Source organism: Astatotilapia calliptera, chromosome 8 (genome assembly GCF_900246225.1).
Source record: "Astatotilapia calliptera chromosome 8, fAstCal1.2, whole genome shotgun sequence".
Lineage (NCBI taxonomy): Eukaryota > Metazoa > Chordata > Actinopteri > Cichliformes > Cichlidae > Astatotilapia > Astatotilapia calliptera.
In genome coordinates this window covers 2,678,960-2,703,766 of record NC_039309.1, presented here as the reverse complement: position 1 = coordinate 2,703,766, position 24,807 = coordinate 2,678,960, and the positions used below count along the sequence as shown (strand labels likewise).

Here is a 24,807-nt window from a genome sequence, read left to right as displayed (position 1 = left end):
TTTGGGGAAATTTTCACTTTAATTAGAAAAATAATTTTATTAAATCATAGCATTAATGCCAAAGGCTTAGCCATAAAATTTATTACAAATCACTTAAGTACAATACAATTTCTAGAAAGTAACAGGTGAAGTAAGCTACGGATAGATGACAAAGGAAAAAAACACCCCGTAATCCTTCACGCCTGCAGTGCGTAGACTCGTACGAGCCATCTAATCGTCCCCGTACAGCTTTTGATGATCTGGTGCCAATAAAACGGAGGAAGTATATGAATGAGTTTGGATAATTACATCTATTTGTATGATATATATTTCTTGGCTGCTTTGTTATTTTAACCACTAGTGAGCTGTTTATTGACACTAGCTGTACTTCCTGCACAAAAAGGGGAGGGATCACTGCAAATCAATACAACGTTTGTCTATGTGATTGGCTTTTATCCTAATGTATGCTCTCTTCCAGAGTGAGAATTCCCCTCATCCATAGGGCACAAGGGTCACTGAAGAATATGAAAATGGTGTGAATCACACGTGTGCAGTCTCAACATTTCAATCCAAATGAACGCCTGTGGGAGATGTTTGACCATTAGACGGTCCTCTCCAACATCATCAAAACATATGAGGGAATATCTTTTGGAAGAATAGTGTCCAGCGCTCCAGTGACTTTCCAGACATTTCAAGAATAAACATAAAGGAGCAGTAGTGCTGTTCTGGTGGTCCAACACCTTAGTAAGAGGCTTTTTGGTTTTTCTGTTAATTTGTCCCTCTTCTGTACCTGACATTCTTCTGTTTAAACCTCCAATCCATCCATACTCCAAATAGGAATGTGCATAAAATGATGAACCAGACTTGAATATTTGCATTTAATGGAATAATATGGATTCTTGGGTTGAACATAAGACACCGATGTGGTCATAGAACATGTCTGTGCTGGTGTGTATTGCGATGTTCCTCGATTCGCTGTAAAATTGGCAATAGTGGCGCGTGTGGGTATGAAGCTTCTGGGATGTCCCTGAATTTAAGGAAATCATGAAGCAGGTTGGGGACAGGAAGCTGTTGGACGACATTGGTCCTCATCAGGATATCTGGTCCCAGCAGTGCTCTGACCTGCAGCCGGCAGATGTGGGAAAGACAGGGGACGGAGTCTGAAAGAAGGTGGAGAGAAAAGATCAATCGCTGCAGTGTTTCCACGTGCAGGTTATTTAAACTCTGCAGTGCATATTTACTGCTGTACCGAAACATGGATGTGGATCCCAGGACTTTTCTGCCACCCTTCGATCCAGAATATGTTTCAAATGGGGAGATAAAGTCGACCAGTTTACAAACTCAAGGAGGTAATTTAACACCTGGCTGTCTGCCTCTTCCAACCTACAAAGGACAGATGACACAAAGGAACAGATAATGATGATGGGTGATCAACCAGCTTTGGATCCTGACTTAAATTTAGCCGATCTCCTGTTTAAAATAATTTTCTCAGGCATATCCAGACAGCTTTAAATATGGAAGCTTTTTTTTTTTTTTAAGATTATTCCCCCGAAGTCCTCTTCTGGTGGGGGAAACGGCCACTGCTGGTGAGTGAAGGTAGGAAAATAAAAGGAGCGCAATTAAGATGAGTGAATTTGATTTTGGCAGGCAAAAACAGGCTGATGCAAATGCTACTGTGCTAATCTTAATGTCACTAAAATTTAATTGGGATCCTCGTTTAACATCACTGACTAATAAAACCTGTTAACTGTGGGGTTTGACCTTATTTTGGCTTCTGAAGTGGGCGAATCAGAAAGTTAGAGAACTGTTTACTTAGAACATCCTCTGTGATTTCTCCAAACAGCAGCTGTGCATGAGAGGGTGACCCTGAAACTGTGCCTGGCCAAATTAAACAAAGTCAAGCTTTTGATTTTTAGAGGCCCAAACAGGGAACAGGGAACAAACCTATTACAGCTTGTTGATAACTAAGGAGACAGAGGTGGAGTGGCGCCTTACATGTGGGGCTGAAGCAGTAAAGATGGTTCCAGTCCTGCCTTCAGGAGAGGAGGAAGCCAGCAGCCAGCAAAATGTACTTGGTTTAGAGCCACACAGAGCATCTCGTTCAGTTCTCTCAGCTTCAGCTCAGTTTTCCCATCATGCTGCAGTACAGATTCGTCGCTGGTCACAGCCTCTGGGCGAGGTATCCACCGGTGCTCAAATATCAGCTGCAGCAGGTCTGCTTCGTCAGTGGCCAAAGCATAAATCCAATCTTCCTCATTCAACCTTGCTCCTGCAGCTATCAGCAGTTTCACCGACTCACTGAAAGAGATTTTAATATCAAACTAAAATAAACCATCTGGTTTATCTTGCAAATATGTGCAAGGTGGTAAAATCGGCATTCTTACACACCTGTAAGGTTTCTGGGGTGTGCGATACAAGGCCAGGGAGAGCGGTGAGAGGAGGCCATGGGTGTGTGAGCAGTCCTGGGCGTCTGGGCTGTAACCTTCCCTCAGCAGCAATTCCACACTCTTGGTCTGATCGCTGTTAATAGCTACATACACCGGACTCACCATGCTCTCGCCACGGTCGCACGCATGATCCGTAACAGCTATGAGGCTCCTGAGGATGCTGGAGTGACAGAATATCAAAATGTCAAAAATACACAATCAGCCTTATTTTAAAAGAGGTTAATTTATGTGTCAGTACCCGATGTGACCAAACTGGGCTGCGGCGTGAATGGCAAACTGAGGCCAGTCGTGACTGCAGACCATGTTAGGGTCAGCCCCGTGGTCCAACAGGAAGTCCACACAGGCCTGGTGTCCCTCCTGAGAGGCGATGAACAGAGGTGTACTCAGATCAACTGCCTGCGTGTTCACGTTGGCACCTGAAGTGAAAGCAGGTTAAAAATTAACTGTGTAATCTATTTTACTTAATTACTTCCTAAAGAAGAGGCCAAGAGGACATGGAGCATGAGATCCTTTAACAAGGAGGAAAACAAATGTACAGCTACCATTAAAAGTAAATCATATTTACCGGCGTTAACGAGTATTTCCAGGCACCCCCTCTGTCCGTACTGTGCAGCCACAAATAACGGGGAAATCCTGTAATCATCTACTTCCTCCAGGTTGCATTTGTTAACAAGAATGCGCACGATCTCAGTGTGGCCCTTTGGGAGAAACATGATCTTAAATACAATCAGCAAACACACAAGGACCCCACAGCTAATGCTGGCAGCAGAGAGCAGGAACGTTTAAGCCCTACATTCTTCACAGTGAGCATCACAAGAAATCACTGCATCCCTGCATTCTGCTGAACTTTTATGTGCCAGTTTGCACATTTTCTGCAGGTGTTCAAAGGTAAAAAATGAGTTCATTTATAAGTGAAATGTAATAAAAAGGTTAATACATGCACAAAGTCTCTCTCTCTCTGTGCCTTGCAGCCAGTCAGAAAACTTAAGGGCAATAAGGGAAAATCCCCAACAGATGTGACCATGCTTTCCTGACCGAAACCAAAAAGTCATGATCTACTGTTAAATGAAAACTGTTCGTTTAAGAGCGTGAGTGCTAATGCTAATGCCTACCTTATATGCAGCTTGGTGCAGGCAGGTCCAGCCGGACTCTGTGTGCATTCTGTTGACCTCAGCACCTTTTCTTACCAGCAGTGCTACAACATCTGTGTGCCCGTGGCTAACAGCTGGAAGCACATTTTGGGACATTCATTTGGTTAGAGGAGCTTAAAGGGTTAGATAAGCAAAAACAGAAAAAAATTAAACATCAGTGAAGCGCAGTTGTAATACCTTCATAAAGAGGACAGGACAAGTCGTTAGTGAGCTGGTTGATATCAGCGTGTGCTTTGAGGAGCAGTCGGACCACTGACAGGTGTCCACACTGCGCTGCCAGGTAACAGGCAGACTCACCCTCATGCGTCAGATGGTTCACATAAACACGACTACAGCTGGAGGAGCGTGCTGCACACAGGCGGAAACCAAAGAGGAAGAACAAAACGCAAATAAGAGAAACGCACATATAACTTTAAAACAGCTGCTGAAGTGACTGATTTATCCATTAATCATTCACATCCATCTGGAGTCCAGCAGAGAAGTAGAAGGAGTAGAAATACCCTCAGAGGTGGGAAGTAATGAAGTACAGATACTGTGCTTCTGTACTTTACTTTACTTTGTGTGTGAATGTGTGTGTGAAAGGGTGGATGACTGGATATGTAAAGCGCTTTGGGGTCCTTAGGGACTAGTAAAGCGCTATATAAATACAGGCCATTTACTTTGAATTTTACTCTCTTCATTTTAACACAAACATCTCTACTTCTTACATTTTCTAACCAGGCTGATTTTGTTTAGGTTTAACATATGTGAGCTACTATTTCCTGTCTTTGGGTACTTTCCAGACATCGAACTAATCAGACCCCAAGCAGAAGGAACAATATCCATCCCCGGTGCTCGCACATGAAGAGATCAGAGAGGAAAAAAAATACAGTTTGCATCATTTATTTATTCAGTATACTCTGGGATTCAATCAGGCTTAAATCAGGTTTGGGGAACTCCAGGCCTCGAGGGCCGGTGTCCTGCAGGTTTTAGATATCACGCTGGATCAACACACCTGAATCACATGATTAGTTCATTACCAGGGCTCTGGAGAACTTCAAGACATGTCGAGGAGGTCATTTAGCTATTTAAATCAGCTGTGTTGGATCAAGGACACATCTAAAACTTGCAGGACACCGACCCTTGAGGCCTGGACTTCCTCACTCCTGGCTTAAATGATATGGAACGGTATTTCTTTGGTGCAGATGCCCATAAGCTGCGGCTTGTGCTACAGAAGAGGAGGAGAGACTAACATTTTCTAATAGACATTTTAAATGCAATGTTTCTAAGAAATATCATCAAAGCCACAAACTGATTCATACACTGGATTCCACCTTTGCACTAGCCTTATGCTGTCAATGGGAACGCCATGTAATGGAAAATATTAGGATTCTGCTCTTTTCAGTGTCAAGCTGACCTGGCTCAATGAAAGGCTCCACAGTATCAGATTCTGCCTGTCAATACAAGTACAAGTACATCTTTTTCACAAAGAAGCATCCATGTAAATCAATAAAACGACAGCTCATGTAACATCAGCTCATATCCTGCTGGATAAATCCATAAAGAGGAGCAGGACGGGCCGGCTGATGACAGGCTGTGCACAAAATCTGTAAAATCCCACTTTAACCTTTCACTATAGTCATCTTACTGTTTGGGTTTCACGACAAAGTCACACATCTAAAGTGCAGTCAGCAGCAAAGAGAGCTTTTTAAATTCCCTTTCTTTTTTTGTTCAGCATATCAGGAGTTCAAGCTGAGTTAATTTATTAGAATTTGAATTTAAGTTGAAATAAAGTTTGTATAAATAATATTTTATTATAATATTAATATGGAAGGTGGAAGTTTGAGCACATATCAGAGTGTGTACTTTTGTACCATTACTTGAGTAAAGAAGTACTTGTGTAATGTACTTGAGTAGTCCCGACCTGTCGTCCATCTGAAATACCACATCGAGCAACAATGTGAAAGCACTTTGCTTTTCAAAAGTTTGGCAGTTGTTGTTAAATGTTTTTTGAACTAAACATGCTGCTGTCCTAAAAATGCAAAATGAGCATGTATTTATGAAAAAGCAATAAATAATCTCAGTTTTCACTTTCTATCAAGTGAAAGCTCCCTGATTCGATCCCGGGAGTAGACACGCATCCCTTTGAAGCTGCTCCAGGTACATCTGCCAGTCAAACATAGTATGACTGTAATGGGCCCAAACATATTGTGTTACTGTATGAGAACATCAGGAGTGGCAGAGAAGTATGTGAGGCTGGTGCAAGACATATTAGAGGGCAGTGAGACAGTGGTGGAGGAGGGTAGGAGTGACAGATGGGTTGAAGGTGAGGGTGGGATAAGATCCGGGATTGGCTCTGAGCCCCTTCTTGTTTGGAGCGATGGGGACTGTTGGACACTAGGGTCTCTTCTAACTTTGCATCCAACGTTAGACAGGCAAGGCTGAGACCTTTCGGACATGTGCAGAAGACGGACAGTGGCCAAAGGATGCAGAAGATGGAGGTGCCAGGCAGGAAGAAAAGAGGAAGACCTCAGAGGAGGTTCGTGTGAAGGAGGACATGAAGAGGGTTGGTGTGACAGAGGAGGATGCTGGGATAGGGTGAGACGAAGGAAGGCAGATGATCCGCCTTTGGAGACACCTAAAGGAAGTAGTACTGGATACCTGTGCAGCAGCCTCTCTTACCTCTGACAGCTGACAGGATTTCCTGGACGCACACTTTGCTGCCAGCTGCCGCCGCCTCGTGCAGGGGGGTCCAGCCTCGGTTGTCCCGACAGTCCACACTGCAGCCTCTCTGAATCAGCGTCCTCAGCCGCCTAGTGCAGCCTGAGCGAGCAGCAGCGGCCACACTGGACACCGTGTCTCGGTAGCACTCAGTGAAGTCCATGCCCAGGTTCACAGAGACATTCGTTATTTTAACTTCAACAAGGATTAACAGTCAAAACACAACCTCAGAGTTACTCTGGATGATTTTGCACAACCCGACGTACACGTTTCTGTTGGGTCCGGAAAAGTTTTTAATTTAAATCAAGAAATAAACGTGTCTTTAGTTACCAAACAGACGTTAGGAACGGAACAACGGCATTCCGAGCGGCGCCTGTTGATGACGTCACACCACAACAATCCTACGATCCAGCGTCGCGTGTCAGCTGTAGCTTCAGCTAATCGTTTAGCCGTTAATTGTTGCTAAAATTAGCAGATTTTCAGACATGTTTGGAGAAACGTGAAGAAGAAGAGCCTGGAAGCTTCTTCTCAGCGGGTTCAGGAGGCACTCTGAAGGTAAACGCGCTTTATTTCCCGTCACGGCGAGACGTTCACAGAGTTACTGCAGCTGTAGCAAAGAATCGGATGTGACAACATACAACCGATCAGTACTGTGTGTACTCCTGCACTACACGTCATTCAGAGTAACATTTGTGCCTGTAATTTAAAACAAACTGTCAGAAATCAAACATATCACATATTCATCATCATATTCATTTAAATCTGAAATCTGGCCCACCTGACTAACTGTGGACCAGGGAGACCAGCGGTCCCGCTTTGTGTGGGACTGCACAGCATTTCTATTACTTAAAGTAGAAAAAGAATGATCATAAAAGCAAACTTTAGTTGAAATAAAAGTTTACAGAGAGTAAAAACAAAATGACGAGTCATATCTTAAGATTTGGGACAGAGTTGTTAAAGCTAGGTTAGGCAGCGACGTGATGATCGGTGAGCAGCAGTATGGTTTCATGCTGAGAAAGAACTCCAGAGATGTGATGTTTGAGAGTACTGATGGAGAAATATAGAGAAGGTCATAAGGAGCTTCACTCTTTATTTATGGATCAGCGAAAGCGGAAAATAGTGTGTCAAAAGAGGAACTTTGGCACTCTGGCAGAGAACAGTGGTGAGGTGTGCGGTAAGAGAGACAGGTGGGCTGAGGGTGGGATTACACCAGTGATCTGCTCTGAGCTCCTTTGCAGTAGTGATGGACAGGCTGACAGATGAGGTCAGACAGCAGTGTTTGTCGATTATGATGTTTGCAGACGACACTGTGATCCGCAGTTAGACGAGGGAGCTGGAAGAAGCGAGAAAGAATACATGCATGAATGAGAGGGAGACAGGTGGAAGAGGCTGAGTGAGTGGATGAGTTTAAATACCTAGGGTCAACCATACAAGCAACGGACAGTGCACAAGAAGAAGATGGAGACAAAAAGACAACACGAGCAAAACATGCTAAGATTTTCACTGGAAGTGACAAAGATGGACAAGATTAGAAATGAGTACATCAGAGGGACAGCTGAGGCTGAGCGGTCTGGAGACAGAGAGAGTGAGGCTGGGATGGTTTGGATGTGTGCAGAGGAAGGATCGTGGATATACTGGAGCTGCAGCTCCAATATATCCACTATCTTTGCCAAAGACAAAAGCACATGACTCTTATTGTTTCTGTCTTACAGTGGCTTTATTCAGTCTTTAATCTTGTCTTGAATCTGTAACCCGTTCTCCTAATTGTTTCCAATTTTGTATCCTAGGTCGTTGGCTCAAAGGTTACAGCAAGCCGCAGCATTATGGTGGACATCTCTGTGAAAAGTGAAGCTGCTTGGGTCTGTCACACTCAGGGGCGTCAACTGGCTGACGTCGTTCTTCCTGTTCACATCAATAACACGGCCAAAGAAGAAGATGAAGTCAGTGAGTTGGACAGAGAAGAAACTCACTGGTAAGAAGCTTCTAGCTGATATTAAGAAGCAGTTAGTGCTATAATCAATAGGCAGTTGCAATTAATCTTTGTCTAGTCGCACAGAAGGCAAAGATGAGAAGTGGATTTTCCTTTTATTTAAGTGAATGGTACATTTCCCACTTATCTGCCACACACAGTGGTGATCCAGTGCTGCTAGAGCAGATGGAGGAAGGGTCTCCTTGTGTCCTGAAGTTCCACTGCAACCCCAGCTTACCTGCCACCATCAGCCGCCTGCTCGTTATAAGTGAGGCTCGAACCATGGAGGTTTACAGCCAGACCGGAGAGTACTGTGGGACTGTACGGGGATCGAAGGACGACAGCATCCAGCTAGACAGGTACACAGGCTGCACAGGTCAGAAGAGCCAATGAGCAAAGGGTCTTCGGTCTTCTGATAAAGACGCTGCTGATTGTCTGATGTTAAGAAGTGATGCTTCTTCTTTTGTTTGTGAATCACAGTGCTGACAGAGGGCCTTTCTATAAGAAGCAGCTGATCATTGAGGAGCCATCCTCTGCCTGTGAAGTGAAGGTAAAACAGAACATTTTAGTTTATGCAGTTTGTTACACAGTCGTGTTTGTATGAGAATCTAACGAGCTGCTTCTCTCCCAGTTACTCTCCCTGGCAGGTAGGAGCAGTGTTATGGTGGCTAAAGTCATCGTGAGTCTTCAGCTGCTGCAGTCCTGCCCAGCCCCAAACCCGGGCATAGACATGCAGCGAGTGCAGTGTCTGATGGAGGAGATGGGAACAAGCCTGTCGCCAGGAGCTCAGAATCTCATGGAAATGGTGCAGTTCCAGCAGAAGGTAAATTAGCTCAGAGATGCTCTCTCTGACATTTATAATGTGGGTGTTTCCTGCTGATGAGAGTATGCCTTATGGATTTGAGTTTCTGTGTACCTCGTCAGGCCTCTGTCTCAGATCTTACTGTTACTGGAACTGGAACGGCTTCTCTGAGTGTCCAAAGCATAAGAACTAACCAGACATAAAGAATGAAACAGGGACTGAAGCATGTGTTGGTGTTTGTCTCTCCAGAATCAGACCGGCTCTCTGGCTGGTTTCCTGCCTCTCCTGATGGGCAGTGGAGCTTTCTCTGGTTTGGGGAGAGAAGTCAGCATGTGTCCAGGAGCTGGCAATATTCTGCCTCGACCTGCAGAATTTAAGGTACAAAAACCCATTTGTGCTGTTCTTTGTTCTTAGATTAGACCATTTAAAAACTCGGCCCACACCAGTTTGGTGCAGAAGAAAACAGTGAAGTGATTTTGTGAGTGTGAACAGAGCCTGAAGCAGAAAGCCTGGATTAACAAAGAAAGTTCAGAAAAACTAAACTGGCTGGAGTCTGAGGTTTGGTCTGGAGTGTCTGCCAGAACTTTAATCCATTAATGCTGCCTGTTTGATGAACTCAAAGAAAAACCTTGGACCACTTCATTGATTGTGATGATCGTGTTTTTCTATTATGTGAAATGTTTGAGTGATTCTAATTGTCCGCATATAATTGTACAGAAAGAAGAAAGCTGATTGATGTTTAGAGGTTTTTATGTTTTCTTGGAACCTTTAGATGCCACAGCTATAAATTCTAATGTGATTTAAAGGTAGATAAAAAAAGAAGCCACTGTGATCAGAGGCTCTTTAGCTAAGCTCAGCTAGTCCGACTAGTTTTGTGCTACAGTATTATTTCAGATTTGTCTTGTTTACATGTATGATAAGAGAGACATCTGAAAGTCAGATTCTGGCTTTAGCTTGTTTTGTCCACATGTGCAGTGAGTGTATTTCAGCTTAAAGCAGTGAAGGAATCAGGTAATCTTCCACCAGCTGCTCAGATTCACAACTAAAGTTAAGTAAAGTCAGATATCCTTTTAGAGACTATGCACACAAATCCACCTGCATCTCTGTATGCTTCTGTCAGCTTGACGCAGATATAATGTGTGTTCAGAAGATGTTTAAACACTCTGTAAGTCAGATGTTTTTCAATGTCGCTAGCCTCCAGACAGCTTCCTGAGGCCTGCAGATGAAGATTCACAGACCCAGAACGGAGTGATGTCGGAGGGCTCCACCCCCTCCTCCGTAGACCTGCCAATGTCCAGTGTCAGCACTGATAACACTAGTAAGGATGATCATGTCTGTTATGGTCACATACATGAACATGGTAGTCACTAAGGAGTGGATTTGGGCTTCTACTTGTAGAAAAACTTATTTGTGGTAATTCTCTAACACCTCGATAAAACCTTTTATCCATCTCCAGCGAGTCCCAGTGAGAACGGCGGCCCGATGAGCTACACTCAGCTGACAGAGATGCTGTCGCACTTCCTGAAGGAACAGGGGGTCAACCAGGGGTTCGGCTCCGGTCCCGAGCTTCTGCCCATGCTCCAGAACGTCTGCGGTCAGGTGACCCAGCTGAGACTGGATGATGCTGCAGCAGAGAAGGAGAAGATGATGAGAAACGGCACGTGGTGAGTCGAGTGTAGCGAGCACTTTTCCTACAGCAGCTCCATGTTGGAATCAGATGATTTGGCTCCACCTTGTGTTAGAAAAGAATCAGAAATCAGAAAGGGTTTTATTGCCAAATGTTGAGCGGGTTTACAACATTAGGAAATTGCTGCGGTGCTTCAGTGCAAACATACTGTTATAAATACTGTTATAAATTAAGCTTAAATAGACATGAAAATAAAAATGAGAATAAGAATTAAAAGTGCTAAGTAGATAGATATATACATGATATATACATGAGTGCAGGTGGTGATCAGTGCCAGACATGAAATGATGCAGTGAACACAGCGTAGGGTCATGTGTTAGTGGTGGGAACAGTCATACGGTTATTGTTCATGTGTCCAACAGCAGAGGGGAAGAAACTGTTCTTATGGCGAGAGGTTCTGGTGCGAATGGACCGGAGCCTCCTGCCTGAGGGGAGCAGGTCAAACAGACTGTGTCCAGGGTGAGAAGGGTCAGCTGAGATCCGAGCTGCACGCCGCAGTGTCCTGGAGGTGTACAGGTCCTGCAGAGATGGGAGTCTTCAGCCAATCACCTTCTCAGCAGAGCGCACAACACGCTGCAGTCTCTGTTTGTCCCTGATAGTGGCTCCAGCGTACCACACGGTGATGGAGGAGGTGAGGATGGACTCGATGATTGCAGTGTGGAACTGCATCATCGTCCATGTTGGCAGGTTGAATTTCTTCAGCTGCCTCAGGAAGTACATCCTCTGCTGGGCTTTCTTAATGACGGAGGTGATGGTGGGCTCCCACTTCAGGTCCTGGGTGATGGTGGTACCCAGGAAGCGGAATGAGTCCACAGAGGTGATGGGGGTGTCAGTCAGGATGATGGGGGGGAGTGGAGCTGTGTGCTTCCTGAAGTCCACAATAATCTCCACTGTCTTCTGGGCATTCAGCACCAGGTTGTTGTGGCTGCACCAGGACACCAGACGTTCAACCTCCCTCCTGTAGGCAGACTCATCCCCGTCCGAGATGAGCCCAATAACGGTGGTGTCATCTGCAAACTTGATTAGCTTGACAGACTGGTGGGTGGAGGTGCAGCAGTTGGTGTACAGGGAGAAGAGCAGAGGAGAAAGAACACAGCCCTGAGGGGAGCCGGTGCTGATGGTCCGGGAGTCCGAGACATTCTTTCCCAGCCTCACATGCTGCTTCCTGTCCGTCAGGAAGTCAGTGATCCACCGGCAGATGGGATCAGGCACATTCATCTGGGAAAGCTTGCCTCGGAGATGATCTGGAAGGATGGTGTTGAAGGCAGAGCTGAAGTCCACAAACAGGATCCTGGCGTAGGTTCCTGGGGAGTCCAGATGCTGCAGGATGAAGTGTAGGGCCATGTTGATGGCGTCATCTACAGACCTGTTGGCTCTGTATGCAAACTGCAGGGGGTCCAGGAGGGGGGCCGTGAGGGTCTTGCGATAGGAGAGAACCAGGCGCTCAAAAGACTTCATGACCACAGATGTCAGAGCCACGGGTCTGTAGTCATTTAGTCCAGTGATCCTAGGTTTCTTGGGGACAGGGATTATGGTGGAGGACCTGAAGCAGGCAGGCACATGACATGCCTGCAGTGAGGAGTTGAAAATGCCAGAAAACACTGGGGCCAGCTCGTTTGCACAGTGTCTGAGGGTGGCAGGAGACACACCGTCTGGGCCGGGAGCTTTCCGAGCATTCAGACTCCTAAACTGCTTCCTCACATCTGCTTCATGAATATGAAGAGTTGTGGTGGGAGGAGGTGGTGTGAAATCCTTTTTTGTGTGGGGTGAGGAGGGGGGTGTTGTAGGTGAAGTATCATGAAGAATCATTACAGGAATCCTGCAGCAGCTTTTTGCATAATACTAAAGACTTTGGTTCTTAGTGGCTCAAGGATTTCTGCTTTTAACTGGAGCTGTGTCTTAAAATTGGACGAGTCCAATGCACGTTCCTTGCTAGGTGTTCAGTTTTCAGTTTTTGTGTGTACATGCTGCAGAAGTCTTCACAGACGGAATATTAGGGACACTCTTTTTTTAATGCAGAAATGCATCATAATTGTACTTTTTCCTACATTAAACCAGCTGTTTCAACACTTCAACCATACATTCATTTATACAGCACTTTATCTTACGCACTTCTGTCTACCTCACCCAGCTCATTTAGAATAAACACCTAACCTAACATGTGTGTTTCTGGACAGCTTTATCAGCTGTGGCCTTTCACATGCACAGATCTGTCAGTCGTTCCCGTTTCTGCTGTTGTGTTTGGGACCTTTTCTTCTGATTTAATTGTTTTCTTCCCAGAAGCTCCTCCTGCATCTGGCGTCATTAAACATACTCACACTTGTGTTTGCTCACCACATGCCTGTCACATTTTCCTCACACTGTGGAGCCACTTGGTGAAATTTTCTTCTTGTTAATGATGTCAGTGCAGCATTTGACACAGTTGACCACAACATATTACTCAAACAACTGGAGAACTGGGCAGGTCTTTCAGGAACTGTACTAAACTGGTTCAAAGCATACTTAGAAAACAGGAAATACTTTGTATCAACAGATAACTTCACATCTGAGCAGACAAGTATCACATGTGGAGTTCCCCAAGGTTCCATCTTGGGACCCCTTCTGTTTAACATTTACATGCTCCCACTGGCACAGATTATAAAGAACAACAAAATAAACTATCATAGCTATGCAGATGACACACAAATATATATCACAATGTCACCAGGAGACCGAGGCCCTGTACAGGCTCTTGGTAAATGCATTGAGGAAATTAATGACTGGTTGTGCCACAATTTTCTCCAACTAAACAAAAACAAACTGAGGTAATAGTCTTTGGCGCCAAAGAAAAATGATTACAGGTCACCAGAGAACTTCAATCTATACATCTAAAAACCACAAACCAGGCGAGAAATTTGGGTGTAGTGATGGATGCAGACCTAAACTTAGAAAAACACATTAAGACAATAACAAAATCATCTTACTATCACCTCAAGAATATTTCAAGGATAAAAGATCTGATGTCTCAACAGGACCTGGAAAAACTAGTCCATGCATTCATCTTTAGTAGGCTTGATTACTGTAACAGCATCTTTACAGGTCTACCTAAAAAATCAGTCAGACAACTACAGCTCATTCAGAACTCTGCTGCTCGAGTCCTCACTAAGACCAAAAAAGTGGACCACATCAGTCCAGCTCTGAGGTCTTTACACTGGCTGCCTGTCCGTCAGAGGATAGACTTTAAAGTTCTGATGCTGGTCTATAAAGCTCTGAATGGTTTAGTACCAAAATACATCAATGACCTCCTGACCCAGTATGAACCTTCCAGATCCCTCAGGTCATCTGGATCCAGTCTTTTATCAGTTCCCAGAGTCAGAACCAGACACGGAGAAGCTGCATTCAGCTTTTATGCTCCTTATATCTGGAACAAACTCCCAGAAAGCCTCAGATCAGCTGAAACACTCAGTTTATTTAAATCCAGGTTGAAGACTCACCTGTTCTCAGCTGCATTTGAATAAAGCACCAAATCCACACTTTTAAGCTTAAATTTCAAAACTTACATTTAACTACTGATTTTATCTGTTTTGATTTTATCTGTTTTGATTTTATCTGTTTTGTTTGTTTGTTTGTTTGTTAATTAGTTAGTTAGTTTATTTGCTTGTTTTAATCAATTTTAAATCATGCTTTTTATTTGTTTTTGTTTCTAATGTCTCTGTAAAGCACTTTGAATCACTTGCTGTTGAATTGTGCTATACAAATAAACTTGCCTTGCCTTGATGTAAATGATATAAAACTGCGAGGTATGGCTGTTGTTATCGGAACAGTAAGCATTTGTGTTTGCTGTGTTTCGGTTACCACAGCTGTGTGATTGTTGCACAGTCACGTTGTTGAGGCTCTGAGCGTGTGGATTAAACAGAGACTCGTTTGTCCAACAGAACAATGCTTTTGATTGTCTGAGGTCACATTTCTAGCTGATAGTGTTAGTGAAGAATGAGCAGACGCCCAAACATTTCCTACATGCTGGAATATTCATGGATATCATGACATCTGCTGGGAGGATCTCTCCTGTGGTGATTCCCAAAAATCATTCTGGCTGTTAAACAGCTGACAGGCACAGGTAGGCAGAAGGCGCTGCCGTTGGTTAGAGGCTGGCTGATACTGAAACAATAGAGGTCATTTATCAGGACCGCTGTTTGTGTGACTCATTAAAATATCTGAAAAGCTGCATCAGAACAAACAGAATCCTTTATGTATTTATTTATTTGTGGCTGGAGTAACTTTCCAGCTGACCCTAGTGTCACTCTTCAAATAAAAATGTCTCTGTGAGTTAAACTGCACAATAAATCAGGCTCTCTGTCAGATCTGTGCAGCACATGTGGGCTGACAGAGCGTGACTCCACATCGAGGACAGCGACACGACGGTACGTCTTTCCCACGAGTCGTCGGACTAAAATATTTAAAGAGTTTAAGACTTCAGGCGTGATGCCAGAAAACCGAGGACAAGTAATAAATGGTGTAGATTACTTAAAGGCTTTGCTTGCTTTGAACAGTAGATGTTAATTGTTTCGGTTTTTATAATCGTCTTTGGCTGTTGTTAGTTTTTCTGCTCCTTTGTGTTTTTGTAGTTTTTCCTCTGTTCTCACGTGTTTGTGTTTATTTGTGTTTATGTGAGATTATTCCTGGTCTCCATTTCTGTTTGCTTCCTGTTTTATTTTGAAGTTTAGCTCCTTGTGTTTTCTCTCTGTGTGTTCACTTCCTTTGTTTATTCTTTCCCCCTGATGCTGTTTGTCTGGAGTTCACGTGCACATTTACTTTTTATTGCCTTTTTATCACAGCGTGAAGGTTAATAACATTTTTTATAACAGCTTGTTTGTAGATTATCTGACTTTACGTCTGCTGTAATCTGAGATGGGTTCATTTATTTGCTCCAAACTAAGACTCGTCTTAGTCTGAGTTTCACAGAGACATTTTTAACTAGTCTTCATTATGCATAATTAGATTGCCAGCTTTAAAATTGAAGGTGGATTGTCTCCATTTCCAGTTTGTGTTAAAGATTCACTGCTGTGTGTTGAGTCGTTTTTGAGTTTTTGCAGATAAGTTGGTGTTTGGGTGACTGTAGCTCAGGTGGCAGAGCAGGTCAGCCACTAATCAGAAGGTCGGTGGTTCGATCCCAGGTTGCCTCCCGGCTGCATGCCAAATATCCTTGGGCAAGATACTAACCCCATGTTTGCCTACTGGTGGTGGTCAGAGGGCCCGGTGGCGCCAGAGTCCGGCAGCCTCGCCTCTGTCAGTGCGCCCCAGGGCAACTGTGGCTACAATGTAGCTTGCCATCGCCTGTGTGTGAATGACTGAATGTAGTGTGAAGCGCTTTGGGGTCCTTAGGGACTAGAAAAGCGCTATACAAATGCAGGCCATTTACCATTTTACCATTTTCCATGCAAACGTCTGGTTACTGCAGCCCTCTGCTAGCGACCAAAGAAATGTAAGGAGGTTTTCTGCATATCTCTTTACAATGGATGTCACTCTAGAGACTGCCTGAAGCTTCCAGTAACTATTTGCTGATCACTCACAGAATACACACTTTTCTCTAGTGGTGAGTAGTTGTTCGGCGGCGACTGACTGGTCTCCAAGCCTGTGTGAAGGGGCTTTAGCTTAACAGCAATCGCCAGCAACCACTTGCCAGCTTGTTGTGGAATACTCATTTTTCCCAGCACCTGGTTGCTAAATTGTCAGCAACTGACCTCTAGGCCTGTATGACTGAGGCCTTCATTACCGATATGGAAGCGCAGTACATCAAGCCTGTCATACTTTTACCTTCTGATATTTCATAAAGCAGGAGAGTGCCCTGTGAGGATGTCGTACAGTAACCATCAGTGTGCAGACAAGGATCAGAGACAGCGCTCACTGACTGAACAGGAGTTTCCTTGGTTTAGTTACTGGAGCTGCCAGACTGGTGTGACTGAATCAAGGAAAGAAAAAAATGGAGGATTTTGTGGATTTTTCAGGATCATTGAGGGCAAAATAGTAATGCTGTTGGACTCTGCATGTAAACCACCAAAACAGAAATGTTGCAAAAAGACTGAAAATATTTAAGGTGGAAAAAAATTATTTATTTATCTTTTTAGTGTTTTCAGTTTAGAAAGTTTCCTCCTGGTGGTTTGGCTGAATCAGTGTGGATGCAGCAGGATTGTGAGGTCTGAGGAAGATGATGGTCAGCACCGACTGTGTGGGTGGTTTAGCTTATGTTTAGGCTTTTGTCTCTTGATGTGGCTTCATTTTCAAGAATCGCCCACAGTCACTCCGCTCTGTCAGAATCACACAGTAGAAATACACATACAGACCAGCGACCTGGTCAAAAAACTTCATCTCTAATTAGTGATGATCAGGCAAAGGTTTGACTGACCTTAAATAGTCCCCTTTATTTTAATTCAGTGTCAGCTTGCACACTTCAACTTGTCTGACAGTGGCTTCAGCTGTATACCTCCTCATAAATCGGCAACACCAGCGGCTGATGCACACAGATTTTATTAAGTCCAACTTTCTCAAAAAGTGTTACTGTTTCTTTTATGTCCCTTCAGGGAGTTGGACTCAGCTATGGAGCGCCGTCTGGAGGAGATGGAGAAGAGGCTGAAGGAGCACATGGACCGCCGCTTGGATGCTTTGGAGCAGAAGCTGGAGAAGGCCCTGCTGAGCGCTTTGCCGCTGGTCACCCTTAACCACGGAGCCATGAGCAGCTCAGCACGAGGAGCAGCAGATACCGGACCGGCGGAGCAGATCGCCCCGACGCCAGCCATGCATTGAGTCCAGAAGCACTAAAAAGACTAACATTGAACCCCGGAAGCCTTAATTCTCTTCTTCATCGTCCTCAAACCAGACCCGAGCGTGGGATGGAAGCAGGCCGGGACAGAAACGCCAACAAAGACGGAGCAATAAAACTAGAAGCCTGAAATATGAGGTTAACATGTAAAACCAGCAGTGTTGCTGTAAGTTCATATTCTGTAGAAATGTTATCTCCTGTAAAAAGTGACTGTCTCGTCAGCGCGACTACAATGGCTGCACTGCATTTTGAACAACATGAGAAGTGTACAGGAAGAGGACGAGACTCTTTCAAAAAAGTGTTGATGTGCAGCAGAGCTGACTTACATGAAGTGTTCAGTTGAAATGCAACCCACTTATCTCTCCCTGCTCTTCTTTTCTCCTCTGTATATGCACTGAAACTCATCATTGTACCAGTTATTTAAACAGTTAATGGTTTGGTCTTTGAACAGCACTAAAACAAAGTCATCTTCAAAAGTCTCGGTTTGTCTAATCAGCTGTCTCAAACAAGTAAAACAGAAAAGCAGCAGATGTTCACGTGTCAGAGAAGATTACATGGTTTACATTAGAAACGACTAAACGACACTGATGTGATGTGAAGGCTGTTCGGGCCTGACCTGCTCGGCTCAGTTTGTTTTAAAACTTGCTCCTGTTAAGGAGACTAAATCGAACGTGTAACTGTACTTTAATACGGCACTGTAATGTTTTAAGTACTGTACATGTCTGTAAACTATTAAAACGGCTGTGCTGACCTGTGATGTTTACCTGTACTGATGTGAGTCTAGTAAATGTATTTATACAGCTTAATAAAGTTTTTAAAACGTTGTGCAGGTTCTCTTATTTCTGGAGAATTTGGTAAAGCAAACAAGTTCTCATGAAATCCTGAGAAGGCTGCGTGCAAGACACCGAGCGAGGCCTGTGAGCTGCTTCAGGCCCACAGCTCCAGATGTGTTAGTGTGCATCCCTCTGATCACATCTCTCATTCTGGTGCCACCACCAGAGATATATGTGAATAAATCATTTCAGACTGTCGGTGACATGAGACAGTAACACACCTAGTTTCAGATATAAAAATGAGGGGAAACTGAAGAATACAGGGGTAGCTATTACAGTCAGTACAGTTTGGTGGTTGATTTGGTTTCTTTGGGCTCCAGCGGTGCATTTTCCAACTGTTAACACACGCCCAAAATTACTGACAACAATAGCTGAAGGAAAATGTTGCACAAGATGTTCCCAAAAGACAAAATCAAATTAGCCGATGTTTCCCGTCAGCGATTCCAGTAGCTGAGTCATAAATGGCTAAGAAACTAACCATGAAGGTCACTGAAAGGGCTCCACGCTAACCAAAGCTGCCGGTCCAGTCCAGGACAGATATAAAGGTCTGGTTCCCAAAGAGAAGGAAAAGAAATGGCGGGCGGACGCTGCCAAGGTATGCAGCAAACCACTGGCAGCTGCGAGCTGAGTCAGCAGAAGGGAAATGGGTCACAGATTACATAAGGAGGATGCCAAAGTAAAGAATGATGTGTGGATGTTGTCTTGGAAATGTGGAGGACAGACACTGAGTCAGCAGTGGAGAATGATGGGAAAAAATGTCTGCAAGTCGGTGCAAACCAGGTCTCTGGGTTTCACTGTGCTCTGGAGTTTAGACATTTTTGGTTATATGTTTGAATTTGAGCTTCTTTGGGGTTTTTCCTGCGTCTCCAGTGTTCAAGGTTTACACTTTTCTGTTTATTGTATTTTTAGGCTCATGTTTATTTGTTCCCTTTTAAATTCCAGTATGCTGTGGATCCCTGGGAATACTGAGTTTTGCTTTGTGTTTAATCGCTCAGTTTTGTAAGTTATCCTCTCTTTATTCTTCCTGCATCGTCAGTGTTTCGTGGTCAGCGGTAGTTTCTGGGCTCTGTGCTTTCTTGCTATCTTTTGGGTTATTTCCTCTTTTGCTTTGATAGTCGTCTCTTGTGGCTTTGACTTTTGCTACCCCTCTATTATTTTCCTGACTGACTTCACCTGTGTCCTATTTCCCTGAGCTGTTTCCCTTGTAGCCTTGTTCAGATTGTCTGGAGACATGGCCTGCAGATATAAAATGCTGGGATTCATTTGTGTCAAAGTTGGCTGATTGCTTGAGCTACTGGAGGTTTCTTCCTGTAAAAGGGAGTTTTTCCTTGCCCCCTATGTGCGCTTGCTAATAGGGGGCATATGATAGTTGGGGTTTCCTTTGTATTGTTTTAAGGTCTTTCCCTCACAATATAAAGGACCTTGAGGCAACAGTTGTTGTGATTTGGTACCACATGAAGAAAATCTCTGCATATGATTGTTCACATATGGGTATTTTCTGCCATGAGACCAGGTTACATGATACATTTGCTTATTTTTAAATGATTTTTCACACAGTTTAGAGGATTTAGTATCATCTTGCAAATAATATATAAAAGCTATTTTTATTTGTGTACAAAAAACAGAAAAGAAGTACTGACAGTAATTTAGGCTCTCATGTTAGAGCGGTGGTAAACAGCACTGCCTCGCAGTCACAGGGTCCGGGGTTTGTGTGGGCTCTGGGCATCCCACAGTCAAAAGACATGCTTGGATTAGAATACCTGGCAGTTCCAATATGAGTGTGAGAATGAATGGTTGTCTTTCTGTGTTGGTCCATCATGTTTCAGTTACGGTATGTTTTTTACTTTAGTCCAGTTTGGAGAGTTTTTTCCTCATTATGTGGAAGAAGAGTGTGAGGGGAGCAGGCACTTTCTTGCAAAATCTACCCTCTATTAATATTCTATTACGTTCCCAGAGCCCAGCAAACTACAAACTAAAACTATGCTGTGTAAAATAAAGACTGAATGCAGTGACTTCCAAATCTCACAAATCCATATTTTTATTCACAAAAGAACCCAACAAAATACATCAAATGTTTGACCTGAGATGAAAAACATTCGCTCAGTTTGGCTTTTATGGCAGCAGCACATCTCAAAAAGGCTGCGAGAGGGACTCAAAATAAACAGCTGGAGGAAGTTTTTCATGACTAATTACAGCAACAGGTCAACAACATGACTGGAATAAAAAAACATTTCTCAAGTAAAGGTTCACCAGTCTGCAAAAAACAACAAGAAACATCTAAAAGTTGTGGAACAGTTTCAGAATAACTATCAATGTAAAACTGAAGACTTTGCCAATCTAAACATCAACACCACCTATCATCAAAAGATTCAGAGGATCTGGAGAATTAATATTGGATCGCTCTGATCATGACAATAAGACCCATCCTTCTCTTTTTTGTTGTTGCTCTGTTGTTATTTACATTTTATAAAGTGATCCAATTGTAAATATGCACATGCTGACATATTTACAACGGCAATGTACCACCTACCATTTTCACTCTACTTAAACAATAAAAAAAGTTATATGTAACAAGATCAAACATCAGTAAAAATGCATGCTAATGCAAAAAAAAAATAAAAATACAAAAAATATGAAACAAATATACAAAAATATGTATTCAATTCAAATCTGGCCACCATCAGCTGCAAAGCGGTTGCCTTGCACAGCAGCACACCACACCCAGCGCTGCTGCCACGCTCTGAAAGCTCTGCGGAAGTCCTCTTCTCCCAGTGAATCCAGTACTATCAGTGACGCATGCTGGAGCTCTTCCACTGTGTCAAAAAAATGTCCCCTCAACTTGGCGTTGATTTTGGGGAAGAGGAAGAAGTCGCAGGGGGCCAAATCTGGTGAGTGCTGTGGGTGAAGAATGAGATTTGTGTCGGTGTAGCAGAAATAATGGCACTCTTTCAGTGCGTCGTGGGCGGGTGTGTCGTCGTGATGGAGCAGCCAGTCGCCTTTCTGCCACAGTTCAGGTCGTTTGGCCTCGATGTTCTTCCTGAGACGCGTCATAACGCTGAGGTAGAACGGAGCATCAACCGCCTGACCGTCGGGAACAACTTCCCGATGCACCACCCCGTGAATGTCAAAGAAGACGATGAGCTTGACCTTGAACTGGCTCCTTGTCGGATTCACCCTCCTTGCTTTTCCAGGCTTGCAGCCGTACACCCAGCTTTCATCGCCAGTTATGATCCGGGACATGAACGTTGGGTCATCTCGCGTCTGTTGACGGAGATCCTCGCAGGCTCGTAAACGATACTGCTTCAGCTCGGGAGTGAGTAGCCTGGGCACAAGCTTGTTAGCCACTTGGTGCAGGTTCAAAGTGGACGTCAGGATCGCCTGGACCGTTCCGAATGACACGTTGAGAATGGCAGAAATCTCCCTCAGAGAGATCCGGAAATCCTGGCGCACAAGTTGATCGATTTCTCGGATGTGCTTGGGAGTTGTGCTCGTGCTGGGTCGCCCTGACCTGATTTCATCATCGACGGATGTTCTGCCATTTTTGAAACGCAAATACCAATCCTTGCATCTTGATCGGCTCATTGCTTTGCTGCCGTAAACTTCCTGAAGCATTTTGAAGGTTTTCTTCACAGATATCTTGGTTTTCACGCAGAATTTGATTTTTTCTCTCTGTTCAAATTTGAGGCGTTGCAATGCATTGCGGGACGCAACACTGAATATTGGCATCGGAAAGGTTCTGGGAGCTGTTGCACGTGTGTCATCCTCCTGCAGTCCATCCTGGCCAATGCAGCGTTCCTGGAAGAAGTCCGAGTCTTCAATCGGGCTCCGTTCATGGGAAACCTCTTCTTTAATATCAAACAGATGATGGACACCTGCAAGGTACACACAGATGGATGAGCATATTTTAAAAAAGCCAAAATGCTGGGTGTATGGGGACACTGGTTTCCAGTATCCTGCAGAATGGACTCTAACCTAAAGCCCATCTCACAGAGTTACATCATCCAATCGAATCACAGCCAACTAAGTTAAAACGAAGAGAAACTAAAATAAAACAAATCAAATTAGTGAGGTGACTGTATTCAATGGATTTCATCACTTGTTCTTAAATCTCGCCCTAAAAATACCCTCCATATTTTAATAACATTACTGAAGTGAAACTAACAAAGCCACAACAGAAGCAGACAAAATATAAAACCTGATTCCTCACAGAGAAAAAATGTTGGTGCAGTTTCATAGTTCAATTTAATTTTTTGTTACCTGAGCTGCAGGTCTGAGTCTCCTCCTCGTCCTTGTATTCATTTTTAACATGATGAAACAGTGAGTGCACTTTCTCTTCATTTTCACTCTTCACCGCAGCAGCAGCGAGCGGGAAATCAGTGATGTCAGCTTCCTCCTCCTCTTCCTTCTTTATGCTGAGGAGCTGTGAGACTTGCTGCTCCATATCAGGGCTCCAGTCATCTGGTTCTTCTTTGATTGGTAACAGCTGCTGAATATCTGAAAGGTACAAGCATCACAAATGTATGAGCAACAATGCAATGAGAAACAAAATTAAATTCTTCCGTGTGGCCCTGAAACACAATCAAAGTTTCTTTACTCATTAGGAAAATGAGTTCTCGCCGTTAGTTATCGTTTCGTACACTGACTGGAGCTTCAAACTGGACGTTTCTGTCATTAGCAAAGCCGCCTGCATGATGTTTCTTTGGTAAACACCAAGATACAGGACAAGATCACGTGTATGCTGATGGTTTGCATCACTTCATCTCAGCAACTATTAAAAATAAAATGTTTCTACTTTGTTTTAAAAAGAAGCCTTCAGAACAATATAAATGTTAAGGTTATTTCTGAACTTGGTAAGTTTTTTGGAAGAAAGGTTAGGTCAGGAATAGATGATGATGAAAGCAGTGATAGAATTAAAAGAATCACTTTGTACATTTGTAATAAGAATGACTTAGTTTAGCGAACATCTAAGTGCTAAAAAGCAGGCAGCCAGGACTTACCCATGGTTGAAGACATCTTTCCTCTCGTCCTGCGGTTCAGACTGACTTCTGGTGACTTCTCAGGTTTTTAACCTCTCCTGATGCCTCAGAGTCGTTGACCCACCCATTCACCCTTTTGGGTTTGTTGGGTCAAGGTGTGAAATGCTCCGAGTCGTCTGGGATGCCCTGCAGGTATCTGATAAGAGGGGCAGGGTCCAGCTTCCTGGAACAATAACAGTTACTCCAGCATAACTGTCGTTACTTCTTTCACTCGTCTTTCACACCACAGCCGTGAACTGAAGGTGAACACTTAAATGTTAATGTAATCACTGGAACAAAGGTTCTTCTGCTAAAGATGCTGTTGAATCCATTTGTATCAGTGTCCTAGTTTCCAAATCTGCAGGGGGTTGAACGTAACTGGACATTACATTGAATGTAAATATTTCCTGTCCACTATAACTAGTCCAAGTACTAATGTGATTAAATCATTTACACAAAAGCAATATTTCATTTCCTCAGCTACGTGTTAATGTGAGCAGGAAGTTGTTTTAGACAACAGAATGAATGAAAACTCACCATCGTCTGTTGATCGACAGGTCAACCTTAAAAACCACCAACCTCTTGTGGTGCCTGATGTCACATGTGCTGATTAGAGCTTCTAAAAACATAATTGAATTAATCTGTTAAATAATTTTGAGAATTTGGGTCTACACTGTGCTGAAATGAGGCAACTGGACTTGAGTTTCTGAAGCCCTTCAACTCAGATCTCAAAGGCTCTACAGCTGGTGCAGGGCGGCAGTTAATCATCTGATTGGATCGTTGAGAGTCGTTGATTCTCTCATTTTGCCTTTGTGTTAAATTCTGACGCACCCAACAGCAGTGGGAGACATTAAAGGCACATGAGTGAAAGTTTATCAGGCCATAATGGTCCAGTTGTTGTGCTCTGATGTGTTTCTACATTCAGGTGCAGATGGGGTTTTGGGTCCTGACCTCAGCTGCTGGTTTTCCTTTGTTGCCAAGTCAAGTTTACTTTCAAGCACATTAAAAGAAACAGCACCCGTTAACCAAACCGTCCACAGTTAGACGAGTAAAAGACATTTAGGAAGATTTTAAAAGTGTCCAATGTTGTCCTGATGTGAAAGGCAGTTTGTTTCACACACTCAACAATGATCCTTCACCCTCAGTCAACAGGAAGCAACAATTCTGAGTAGCTGAAATGGGTTTATTTAATCATTAAGGAAAATGTGGTATCATTTTAATGTATATCAATCAAGTACATTTTACGCACCACTGTTTACAATCTTTACACACCACAAATACACAGAAGATTTGCAGTATTTTAATGCACAGCATCTGCAGACCTTCTGGTGACTTCTCAGGTTTTTAACCTCTCCTTATTGAGAGTTTTTAATTTGCTTTTAACTGTAGACTCTGGTTGTGCTGCTGTCCTAGTAACCTTAGACCTGA

The 24,807-nt window shown here is 43.6% G+C and overlaps 3 protein-coding genes across 3 annotated transcripts; 1 reads left to right on the top strand and 2 right to left on the bottom strand.

The window, feature by feature from the left end:
* Positions 1 to 66: 66 nt before the first annotated feature.
* asb3 (ankyrin repeat and SOCS box containing 3) lies at positions 67 to 6,454 on the bottom strand. Its single transcript, XM_026177841.1, has 9 exons — positions 6,239 to 6,454; positions 3,755 to 3,925; positions 3,539 to 3,651; positions 2,992 to 3,124; positions 2,665 to 2,842; positions 2,368 to 2,586; positions 1,975 to 2,277; positions 1,229 to 1,362; positions 67 to 1,139 (listed from the first exon to the last, which is right to left on the bottom strand). Exons 1-9 carry the CDS (start codon positions 6,438 to 6,440, stop codon positions 907 to 909), a joined length of 1,686 nt encoding a protein of 561 aa, XP_026033626.1. The 5' UTR covers positions 6,441 to 6,454; the 3' UTR covers positions 67 to 906.
* Positions 6,455 to 6,776: 322 nt separating this feature from the next.
* On the top strand, positions 6,777 to 18,356 carry c8h10orf88 (chromosome 8 C10orf88 homolog). The gene is made up of 9 exons (XM_026177842.1): positions 6,777 to 6,832; positions 8,065 to 8,249; positions 8,408 to 8,605; positions 8,727 to 8,796; positions 8,878 to 9,069; positions 9,298 to 9,426; positions 10,243 to 10,366; positions 10,505 to 10,712; positions 17,293 to 18,356. The coding sequence occupies exons 2-9, from the start codon at positions 8,101 to 8,103 to the stop codon at positions 17,513 to 17,515; spliced, it is 1,293 nt and encodes a 430-aa protein (XP_026033627.1). The 5' UTR covers positions 6,777 to 6,832; positions 8,065 to 8,100; the 3' UTR covers positions 17,516 to 18,356.
* A 2,652-nt stretch (positions 18,357 to 21,008) lies between these two features.
* LOC113027826 (histone-lysine N-methyltransferase SETMAR-like) lies at positions 21,009 to 24,094 on the bottom strand. The gene is made up of 4 exons (XM_026177646.1): positions 23,917 to 24,094; positions 23,362 to 23,563; positions 22,622 to 22,858; positions 21,009 to 22,236 (listed from the first exon to the last, which is right to left on the bottom strand). Exons 2-4 carry the CDS (start codon positions 23,375 to 23,377, stop codon positions 21,029 to 21,031), a joined length of 1,461 nt encoding a protein of 486 aa, XP_026033431.1. The 5' UTR covers positions 23,378 to 23,563; positions 23,917 to 24,094; the 3' UTR covers positions 21,009 to 21,028.
* Between the last annotated feature and the right edge of the window lie 713 nt (positions 24,095 to 24,807).